At 43.0% G+C, this 12,198-nt stretch overlaps 1 protein-coding gene across 1 annotated transcript in view; it reads right to left on the bottom strand.

Moving 5' to 3' along the window:
* Positions 1-4,997, bottom strand: part of ADAMTS3 (ADAM metallopeptidase with thrombospondin type 1 motif 3) — a 134,762-nt gene extending 129,765 nt beyond the window's left edge. The window contains exons 1-2 of the mRNA XM_065633376.1: positions 4,674-4,997; positions 3,521-3,548 (exon numbers count right to left, since the gene is read on the bottom strand). Of these exons, the coding sequence (XP_065489448.1) occupies positions 3,521-3,548; positions 4,674-4,742 (97 nt within the window). The 5' untranslated portion in view covers positions 4,743-4,997. The remainder of the gene's footprint in view (positions 1-3,520; positions 3,549-4,673) is intronic.
* Positions 4,998-12,198: the final 7,201 nt, after the last annotated feature.

The following is a 12,198-nucleotide window of genomic DNA, read 5'->3' as shown; positions in this document are numbered from 1 at the left end:
TTTCTAAAAATTCAGAAAAATTATTCTTATGTCTAAACCAAGCTATTCAAGTTTGAAGACAACTTTTTCTTCTTTTAACAAGTATTTAAACTTCATCTAGTGTTCATTATTCTGACTATTCTCTTGCTTACGCTGCATGTAAATAAATTTTGATAACAGGACTCTCCTTTTTCCAGCTTTCTGCATTGCAACCCAAGGACCAATTTTCATGAACAAATATATTTTTTTATCACAGAAGTTCTTTTTCCTATCGCCATGACCTGTGAAATTTTGTCCACTGAGTGAAAGTGCTGGCAGCATAATTTTTTTCCAAACATTTTCTGTCATGGCAATGAGATGTAGATTAATCACTATGTGCAGTAACCACACCTGCCTCTTTATACTGCTAGCAAATATTTCAATTAGGAACAACGACATGGAAACCTACTAAAATTACACCAAAAGCACAACTGGTTTGGCAAAGAGGATGCTGGGTACTGTGCAAGGAAACAAATGTGTGGGAACTTCTGATAACATCCTGTCCAAGTTGCCCCAGCATCGGGCTATATGCTGAGTCCCAGACTGTCCTGTACTGGCATGCTGGGATGACCAGAGAGCTACCATCACCTACCAGAGCTCCCTCACCTCTCTTGGAGGATGTATCTGAACGTGGTTTGCAGTCTCAGGCAGCTCAGCTACTTTTGCTCAGGCAGCAAAAGGACTGGAGCAAACGTAATACCTCCAGAGCATCACTGTGCCTGCATCTTCCGAATTCAATTCACAAGCTATGATACAGTCAGATTGCTGGATGTCAGACATCCAGCTTTGCAGTGGAAGCACTGGAAAAAAATAATTACATGCTGTTGCAGGAAGAGGACAGCACTTCAATAAAAAGACTGTCATGGGTTCCTATCTTCTGAGAGATTACCATTCTATCCCACAGATAACCATAATGGGATGAGCACAGAGCTGTTCCAGTTACTTAGCAAACTGCTGCTTAATAACAAGAAAAGATGGTGCAGGAACACAGAGACAACCCTAGCAGGGATTTTGTCGTCACCGTTTTCTGCCTTCATCGTTGGAGCAGCCTGGCACTGGTGTTTTGCAGGTTAGAGTTTTCTTCCAGAAATAGCGCTGAGCAGCGCTGAAACTCTGCTGCGTGGGAGGCTGAGGCATGCAAAGGGAAGACATAAAACCAGCCCAAGTGCCAGCACCTTCAGTCTTACTATTTCGAGAGTGACAACAGTAACATTTCCTCCTGATAGTTTCCAGGCATTTGCAGTACATTATGCATTCAATTAATTAAGCATGGGTAACTCCCTATCTCTATGATACATTCCATACTGATATTAAAAAAATCCTATATGCTTTCATTTGTCCTAAGTGACTTTCCAGGCCACAAAAAAAGATTAGCTGCTGACAGCAGCCAGCCCTGTGCCAAATTAAAACATAAAATACCAATGCAAAGTCACACTTAATACGGACTTAAAGTAGGACAGCCCATTTGGAGACAATCCTAATGCAGGTTTTACTGTCATCATTAAAACTCTAAACTGAGTAAGCCATAACTTTGAATCAGAATTTACAGGATAAAACATTAAATATTAACAGTTTAAAAGACAGAAAGTGTAGGACAAATCCCAATGACTGTGTTAGCTATCTATCTGTGCTTTGAAAACATACAGATTTCCCCTCACTGAAACACCATCAATTCCTGAAAGCCAGAGTGACTCACAGATGGTCTGGACTTGGGAAGCCATTAAACTACTCTGAACAAAGAACCACTGAGATGCTGTGCAGTTGTGCTGAGGAGATGTGTCAGTGAGCTCTCTCTTGCTAGGCACCAACCAACACCAAGGGCGTCTTACATGCCCCACCAGACATTTGGAACCATGGATCTGTGAGTGAACAGACCCACCAGCTGACATCCTTTTCATCTCCCACCTCCCCCTTCCCAGGTAGACGAGGGCAAGATTATATCAGCTGCAAAAGCTCCCCATGTGCCACCAGAGCCAGGCTGAGATCCTCTCCCACACTGAGCACACAGACGTGGTGCTGGGGCCTTTGCTCAGGGAGCCTGATTCACCCTTTGCCATGCCACATCATCTCTCTCCTGTGGTTCCCATGTGCCTCAGTTGTTCTCAGACTACAGCAATGCTGAGACCATGAAAGAAAGGAAAAAGTTAAAGGAGAAAAAGTTATTTTCCAGGTTAAGGAATTTTGTCTGATGTACTGTATAATTTAAAAGATACATTCCTGTATAGCTTATGGTTTCTGAAATTCAAATACAACCCATTTCTAATGGAAACAACTAGAAATAAAACACAGGATCAGCATACCACTGGAAAAAAAGTCTGTTGCCAGTTAGGTTTAAATGTACCTACCTTGCCTCAATTCCTATTATTCACTGATCACAGTGGAAATCAACCTAAGCCCAGAAGAATGCAGTGCCAGAACTGAAATTGAGACAAGACCTCCAAAATGTAGAGAAATACTTGAAATTCTTTTTCTGAACAAAACCTCAGATCAAAACCTGAAACAAAACCCCAGAACTGGAGACCTAACAACAACTGGAAATAGAATTGCCAGGAGTCTGCTCCCATTGCTACTGCTCCTCTCATTTAAAAGCTCCAGAGCACTGTGCAGACACTTGTGCTCAACAGCAAGTTGTTAAGACTCTTTTCACAACTGGGTAAACTAAGGAGCCTGCAAGATGGTTCACCCTGGCATTAACATTCTGGGAGAGATAACACCAGCTTCTGCATTTTTCCACCACCTCTTCCATCCCATAGAGCACTAAATTAATTTAGTTTAAATGAACACAGATCTTCTGAAACTAAAGTGTCTTTCCATGCTACTAGTTGTACAAAACTTTCTGTCTTTAGGAAAGAGTCAGAGGAGTTTCCATTTCAATATGAAGTACCTCACGGGCACTAGAAAGTACCTTTCATTTCAGTACCCTCATCCATCACAGACATCAACTTTGCGCACTACTTTCTCACATATCAATTTACAATGCAAGAGAGAACAACTATCATTAGGCATGCAGCAAGCACGCTGTGACATCAACAGAATATGGAGAAGCCTCAGAATTAGACATTTTTTTTTCAGCTAAAATAAAAGATCGAACACTTCCAATACAGAAGAAAAATGGTATGAAGACATAGTTTGCCCAGGCCAAATGAAGTAGGCATTTCCTCCTTGATTCAGAAATGAAGACTAAGTATCTGATCCAGAGCTGATTTGCTGTGACATTCAGAGGGCTGGTTTAAGCACACTGCAATTTTGAAGTTTTGTTGTTTTATTTTTAAGAAGGGAAACACAGGTTCATCAGAATGCAAAAAGGCATAATAAGAGGGTGTGCAAATTCAAGTCATGCCACATCACTGTGAAACTACAAATGCTCCTCGGCGGTAATGGTGTGGGGGTACAACACGGCAATGCTTGCCTGCATACAGATCATTTTTCCAGAAAATAAGCAAGTTTTTTGAGTTTACTTATTTTATTTTTGATAGCAGCAATAATAGCTAAATAGACTTACCTGTTTGGATCTGTTGTTCTTTACCAGCCTGCAGAAGAGAAAAGAAACACATGCACAAAGTTGTTAGTGTAATTACTATGCAACATGTGACAGCAGAGTGCTTCTAGAAGGCTGTAAAATTACTTGGTGTGTATTGCACCATTTTTTACATTTCTGGTTTTGATTTCCAGGGATGGCATTTCTCCTTAACTGAATAAACAGCTGTTCCCACCAACATATCAACAGAGTCCATAATAAGTTTAACATAAATAGAGCTGCTAAGAAATCCTGATTCTGAATGATCCATTCTATATATCATAACACTGTGCCAAAAATTAAGTTCAGTGGCCAAAAAAAGGCCTTAATGTCAATGAAAGTGACAGGTCCTGAGAAGTAAGGGTGCCAGGGTGGTAATGAGGCAGTTTGGTGACAGTTCGTCTCCTTCGTCTCCGTGCTAGAGAACAGGAAAACCAATGAGACTTCCCAAGTGACAGTAGGGACAGAGGCACCAGTCTGATGCCAATGCCAGCACAGCACCAGTGTGGTACCAGGTCTCGCTAGACATGATACACAGAGGGCTCAGAAGTAACACTCCCCCGGCTGCCACAGAACAGGCCCAGAATTGGGGATGCTGCGTGCCCAGCTAAAGGTTGCTCTGAGTTTGGCATCTGCTCCCACAAATCGGAGAGTCAGATACAGAAACCTGCGAAGTGGAAGAGGGGATGAAACAGGCTCGGGACAAGAAAAAAGCGGCAGTAAACGCTCTCAACCCGCCATTTCTGATCTGTCAAAGCCTAATTTGCAGCCCGAGACCGGTGCCGCTTGTTGCCTGAACACGTGCAGAACGCCTGGCTTGCCTCAGTCCCGAAAGTCACACTCCAGCCGAGAGCCCCACCGCTCTCGGGAGAGCCCGAGGCCAGCGCGCAGCGCCCCTAGCCGCCGGGCTGGGAGCGGAGGACGAGTGGGCAGCGAGGGAAGGGGTCGCAGCTCCGGCAGCTTGCCGGGGCCGCTGGCAGAGGGACCCCGCGGAGAGGGCTGGGCCCCAGGGCACCTCCCCCCAGGAAGGGAGGCAAGGGAGAGGAGGAGAAGGGAGGGAAGCAGAGGTCCAGTCCCCGGCCCTGCGCAGCCAGGCAGAACAGGGCACCCCGCCTCGCCAAGCTCCACTGCCACTCACCTGCCGCCCGGCTGCAGCGCGGACCTCCAGGAGCGCGGCTGCCACTACCCACAGGGGCAGGAGCACCATCACGAGCCGGCCGCCCGGGGACCGCCGCCCAGCCCAACCACACGCTCCCGGCCCCGGCCGCGCTCTTCCTCCGTTCGCCTTCCCTTTCTTTTTTCCTCCTCTTTTTCCTTTTTTCCCCTCGGGCGGCGGCGGTTCCCCCCCGTGGCCGTTACTGAGGCCGGCCGCGGGAAGCGCAGGCTGCACCCCGCTAGCGCCGGCGCCCCGGGGCCGGCTGCAGCCGGGCGGGCTGGGCGCGGGCGGCGGTGGGACGGCGAGTCACCGCGCCGCCTCCTGTTGCTCGCTGCGCCCTGCCTGCGCCGCGCATCACAACCTGGGGCGCTAATAAAGCCGCACCGGCCCCCGGGCGCGGCTCCGCCTTCGGCACGGCCCGGCACACCGACGTCAGGGGCCGCCGCCGCCAGCCCCGGCCCGGCCGCAGGCTGCCGCTGCTGGGCAGGCTGACCCATCGCTAGGGAGGGGGCGGCGGGGCGCAGCTCCCGCACCTGGCGCGAGCCGGCGGCCGGCACGGCTCAGCACGGCGATAAACGCCGACCCTTCCTAACTCCACATGAATTTTTCATTTACTGACTTGTCCCTGTGCTCCTCGCTAAATACTCTGGGAACCCCGTCTTTTCGCCCACGTACCTGAGAAGGGAAATCTACAGGCTGTCTGCAAAGAAAAAACCTTCCCACCCATTCATCCTCCCTCAGGTGCCTTCACAGGGACACCAGCTTTGCACCAGTGCAGTAATCCTGAGAAGAGCTCCCCAGCCTGTGATGACAGCCCTAAGTTTCCATATTTCATACCAACCCGAGGCAGCACAGGAAAAGCTACAGAGTCCCCAAGACTCCCACCAGACTGGAGTCCAATTGCAAAGCGACTTCTCTTACCCCCAGCTCGGAACTCAGGACACAACTAAATCTCTGCTGCACATAAAGCGATGTCCTGGCCTGGACAGAAACCAAAATGCACTCCCACAGGGCCTTCTGGAGACAAAAATCTACAACAACACACTCCGTACATGCTTGGTCCTTTATATTTGCCTAGAAGATGTTATGCAGTTGAAGCTGTGCAATAACAACTTGGTAAAAGATACCACCAGGAGTATCCTCAAGAGTGAAACAAAAAGCTTTGCAAATAGCTTTTAGGAGCCAGAGATAAAACACTACTACATCCCTGCAGTTCAGCAGTATTCAAAGTGAGGACTGAATTTTGTCAGGGTCAGGATTATCTAGTGTTACAAGAGATGGTTAATACGGGAACATCTGGATTCCAACTTAAAATCATAACGTTCTGTTGTACCTTTTGTATTACCACTCATGTGATGTCATTATCAACAAAAATAAGTTTCAACTGGCCTCCATCTAGCACAAACAAGCAGATAGTTGCTACTCAGTTTTCAGAGCAAATGTGTGAAAGCCTAACTATAATAATCTTGTAAGCTGAACTGCCTGTCAGAAACCATCACGTGTATGTGAAAAGAAAATACTAGTTCTACTAAACTCGATATGGCTCATAGCAACATTTAAGAGAAGCAGACCTCCAGCCTTGATTTTCAGGAGATATCTTGGATATTTAAATGACACCAGCCTGTCGAGCAGCCCTGCTGTTTCAGAGAATACAGATCCTGAACTGCATTATGTTCTCTTACGAAAAAAAGTGGAAACGCCTGGGTATGTATCTGTTGTTACAAGTGTAAGATCATTTCTATACATAAAACATAAGAAGCAGGCTGTAACTTTATAGCAGGCTGTAACTGTAATAGCCACTTTTGGAAAGAGTAGAATCAGAAAGGATGAGGTCCTGTAAATTGCTAGGTACATAATTATATTAAAAGGTTAATTAAGGACAGTAAGTTTGCAAAGGCACAGCATCACAATTGTCAGTTCAGAAATGCCAAACTCAGGATGCCAGCATAAGATTGTGCCTTAATTAAGACACTGACTGGCATTACTTGATAATATACCACTTCTCCCACAGGATATTTCCCTCATCCAGTGCACAAAACAGGTACCATTTGCTTAGCGTACAGGAATTCCACATTTGGTTTCCCTCACTGATGTTTCTGTGACCACAGACCTTATTTATTGTGCATTATTGAAATCCTGAAAACCACAGTGTTAATTTCCCTGTGGGTTTTTCCATAACACAACATACCTGAGTGCTTTGCACACCCTCTGTATTCTGCAGTGAAATGATGGACCAGCACAATCTTTGGTGCTTCATGCTGGCTAACTATAGGTGCAATTCATTATTTTATCTCCCTTTCTTCCCTTTTATTTAGCTAAGTTCCAAGCCATGCTCTTTTTGACCTCACAATTTTACAAATGTACAAGGTCATGCTCCCTGCAAAGAGGAATACACAACGAGGAGCTGGTTTAAGCAATTCAGTCCATATCTCACAGGAACTCTTCAAAAAAGCAATTCTGATCACTCCCTGTCATCCAGGCACTGCATGGAGCACTGCTGAACAGAACTTTGAAGGGAGTATCTAGGCGCAGGAAGCCATGACACAACAGATACAGAGAAACAAACATTTTGTAATGCTGTTTCTGTGATCTTAAAAATGTTCTTTCGATAAAGTTGTGTGTTACGTCCTAGGTTGCACTTTTTCTAATCAGGTAGAATGTTTCTAAACATCAAGGAAACAAAGATACACAGAAGACAGATCTGGACACCAGTGCAGAGACAGCAGTCTTTGAGAGCAAAGAACCAAAAATTAACAGAATTATAAGAGAGCAGAAATAAGGTGTTAAAATTAGATGTCTCATCAGCTATTTCTAATAAGAAACAAGACTGAATACCGTATCTGTAACAAACATAAATCAAGACAGTATTTGAAAGTTCAATTAAAGACATTTCTCATCTCTAACAGCCAAGTATGGATATACTATCATCAAAGAAATCATGTATTTTCTTACGCATATTTCGTATCTGTTAGATATACATATATGTACCTGTATAACATATATATATATTTACAGATGCATGCATACTTGTTAACCCTATATCAGATAGAATTCCCGCATCTGTGCAGTTTCTGTTGATGCACTAGACCGAAAGCTAAAAATATTTTATGAACCTGAGGTTAGGCCCTGAAGCAAAGAGGCACTGAGGTCTAAAAGGCTTTGCACAGGGCCAGATTCTGAAGTGTCAAGAGTGCAGCAGTATTTGCACAGCAAAAACAGTACTTAACGAGTAAGCACTCAATCCTGTGAGTAAAATGCAGTGCTACTTGATTATAAAGGCTCCAGAACATGGTCTCTATGAAATCGCACATTCTCTCAGAGCAGCCATGCCTGCAACACAAAACAATTTCAAAGCAAGGTTTAACTGGAACAAGAATTCAAACAAAGAAACTTTAAAGAAGAATATTCCCTCTATGCAACCAAGATAAATTAACTGGAGTTTTGCACTGCTATTTAATATAAGATTTCAAATATTAAATTTTTTTGAGGCAAGCCCCTAGTAAACTTCGCCATAACATCTAGGAATATAATCTATAGTCTAGACAAATCACAGTCTTCACCATATGTACGCACATATGGTTTAATATTCAGTTTTGCAGTTACATTTCCTGATATTTAAGAATCAAGTTTTTCTTCTCCATTATAATTTACTGACTTACTGATTTATTATGTTCTTTGCCAGTCTGTGTTTGATGACCTTTATTAATGGTGGCTGGTTTGGAAAGCATTAATTCTGTTCTTTCCAAAACAGACTAGGCACTAAAAATTAGCCAAGAGTAAACCAAGCTGCCTATTTAAGATGGCAGAGATATCCACTTTGAACACCTGTTTCAAAAAACTAAAAATATTTTCTACACATCATGAAAGTGGTTGCTTATTTTCATAGGAACTGCTGTAGCAGTAGGCCATGGAGGACATCTTCCTTTAAGAAAAGTTAACGCAGGCTGGTTCAGAAAAAGGTACAACACAGTCTAGGTTAAGGTAGTTACAGATTAATTTACTTTCTTTGTCACCTCCACAAACTAAAGAACACACCCCTAGTACAATGCCTGGACTTTTTTTTTTTCCCTTCTTTTTCCTTTTTTTTTTTCCCCTCCCGTCTTTTAATCTTTACCATTAAACACACAGCTTGTTATTTACTTCCAGATACCAGCTTTGCTGACGTTCAGCTCTAGTGTCAAATCTTAATTTCCTTTAATGATTGATATATTGGGCCTCAGGTTCTCCTTCTCTATCATATCCTGATCTAAATATAGCCACAGGGCAGGATCCTCAGTGAGACCAGAGACCTGGATCGTGTTCTTTTCCTGTTCCAGTGAAACTGGAGTAAACATACCACTGCTCTGCAGGCCGTGCCAGGGCGAGCACTGCAGGCAGAGCTGGCCACCGGCAATGGTGTCCTGGCAGAGAGGCACCTCTGCAGCTTGTGCCTATTCCCTCAGCTTCACGTGGCTCTCAGCCTGCAACTCTCCCACTGAGAGGGAAAAAACATAGTCTTCCTCATAAAGACCTTGCCCTGTATGCTTATAAAACTCAGAGTTAGTGTGGATACATTTTTCTTACTTAAGCTCAACAATGAGCTGGTCAGGTTTCCAGCCTGCTGTTTGCTTAATGAAAAATAGAATTTTTTTTTCCAAGTAATTAGAGATGCAGGAGTTCTACAGTGTGATCGTTAAACCAAAGGCAATATAAATCAGTTTCTTAGTCCAGGATACATATGAAAAGAATGCCTGCACCTCACTTTTAAAATTCATTACTATTTGCATTTCAGTAATGCGTGAGGTCCTATTCATGGACTGTGCCCCATTGTAGTAGGCATTGTGAGTGCACACAATAAAAAGTCCACACACAAAGACCTTTCAGTCGAAGGGCTGTATTCATACTACTGCAAAACAAACCCCATGCAAAGTCCAAAAGCCTGGATACACAACGACCAAATGTTATGTTCTGAAATGAAACCCATGCCTTGCTGCATGCCTATACAGTTAGTTGTACAACTGTCCTCAAGCAGCAGAGTCTCAGCTGAAGCTTCTGCTCTCCAGGCAATTTGTTGCATCACAGATAACAAAGGTGCCAAAAGGAGCTCCAAACCTTGTCGCTACTGTCATACAGGCATATGAATATTGCCTTTACAATCCAAAGGACTATCTCCTCTCCAGCTCCATGAAATGAAAACTCTTGGCATGCATTCTAACGATGCAAAAGCCTTTTTTTTTTCTGAGAGACCATATTTATAATTTTAGCCTTATTTGCCATCCAATGACTTCTGTCATTTGAGTTCCAAAACTGCACAAGAAGCTTTTTTTGATATTACACTTTTTGTCTGTTTACCACAGCAGTATAAAAAAGGGATTTCAATACCTAGGTGTCAGACAAGAATTGCCAGACAGCACGTGAAATGCAAGTGGCTTTATAAATGAAAAAGGCTATAGTTCCTCCTTCATGGTGCATTAAAACTGGGAATATTAAACCACACAACTACATTTAATTGTTTTAAAGACACTGTTAATCTAACAGATTGTTAAATGAAGAAACATAGTAGACCTATTATTTTTAACAAAACAGCATAAGATTTATGGTCAAGATTTAACCACAGGACATAGGAAACTGAAGAGAAAAATGTGAGACGTGAAAATTACAGTTGTAAAGAATGTTCTGAAAAATAAAAAGTAGTGGAAAGAGGCAGTGCTTGTGACAACTTCATTTAATAGATACATTCCACAAAATTGTTCCTATTTTTAGGCCGTTAATTTTGAAACAGTGTGTGCCAAATAAAATGCACCTCTAATCCTCAAAATAAATGAACAAGCAAATACACATAAATCATTCTAAAAATAAGATCCAATAAACCAAACTTTTAATGGCCTGTGGTACTGATACAGAAATCAGTGGTTCTTGTGTTGCAAGAGGTTCCTGGAACTGCTGAGGCAGTGACCCTAACACACTACACAGATTCTGACAGTGCCAAAGGCCCATTTAAATGCTTGTGCTTACCTTAAGCCCTCAGAAGAAAATACGGATGGAAAACATCTTTCTCATCCTGCACAGTCAGTGCGTTTAATGCATGGTCTACATGTGCTCTGTGTTAAAATTCTAGATAATTGCCTCTACACATGGAACAGGCTTACTTGAATTCTACACATATGCTGGAAGTATGAAAATGGTTGTGTGCTACCCATGCTTATTTTTGCTAGCATTTTTCTGGTTGCAAAAATTCCTGATTTATACTTTTACACATATACCTTTCTGGATAGTGCAGACTTGTGCAATCTCCTTGTATGTATAGACAGATAGACGATATACACATACAGATAGCACATGAGGCTGAGCACTTGCTGGATGCACAGAGATGGCTGCTCACACACTCTCAATAATTTTTCCACTGATAAGAGAAAGAGCAATTATTGGCTTCTGGGAATCAGCACTCAAGAGATCTTAAACAGGGATTATATTTGCCAGGGATATTTTTTTACTTTCCATTTCACCTTTTCTATTCCTTTGACTGGGCAGAACAGTACCTTCCACCAGCAAAGCACACAATCCAAGGACTTAAGTAATGCAGAAAACGCTGCCCAGTACTCTCTTTGAAATGGAAATCTCCTCCCAATTATGCAAAATGATGAGAGATGCTGTAATTATTACAACCACAGAGTGACTGTTCTTTCCATAGCATTTATCGTAAGTGAAAGTGTGACAGCATGTTTGAATTTCTGGAATTGTCCAAGTAAGCCTGTCTCTTCGGGCAGCCAAGCAGGCCCGAGGAACTGGATTTCAGTAACACTTAATTCCCAGGACTTCATAACCAATGAAGATCATAAGTAATGTAAGTAAGACAAATGTCACAGTGCTGCTAGTGTCCTAAGATAAACATTTAGGCACTAACATGTATTACTTCTGTATCCAAGAACCACCCAACAAGACATCTGTGAATACTAGAACACTAGAATTCATATGCAAAGGTGATCAGTGACATTTTACAAAAATAGCACATCAAACAATTACTGGAAAGAATAGGGAAGAAATTCTCAGTGTATTAGCAGGTAAAGTTAAACTTGTCATAAGGAGAGAGGGAACAGAGAAGAGGAAGATACCAGAAAGTCTGAAGTCCTCTGTAAGAATTCTTCTGTAAAAAGCGCCATCAATGTTTGCTTACTGTACAGGAAAATTACACTGTAAAATGTCAGGGTTTTTAGTGTAATGGCCACCCTGCCACAGAACAGAGACACATCACATAATTTAAAGTCTCCTTCTGGTCAGGAGCTTTACAGACAAACCCTTCAAATATCTATTTCTTTGAAGGAGTTTGTGGTTAGCCGAATGCATGGCTGGCCCTCCCCTAGCCACTACCAATGAACCAGAGACTTTTTGCTAGTGAAGAAGACACATATTCACAGCATGCACTGCCAGCTGACTCATTTTTCCACAAATTTTATTTATCATTTGTGCACACCAGTGTAACATCTGCCTGGAATCAACCTACCCCAAAGCACATGCTACATAAATTTAA

Source organism: Caloenas nicobarica, chromosome 4 (genome assembly GCF_036013445.1).
Source record: "Caloenas nicobarica isolate bCalNic1 chromosome 4, bCalNic1.hap1, whole genome shotgun sequence".
NCBI lineage: Eukaryota > Metazoa > Chordata > Aves > Columbiformes > Columbidae > Caloenas > Caloenas nicobarica.
Note: the sequence above shows the minus strand (reverse complement) of the source record. Positions and strands in the feature narration are given on the sequence as shown.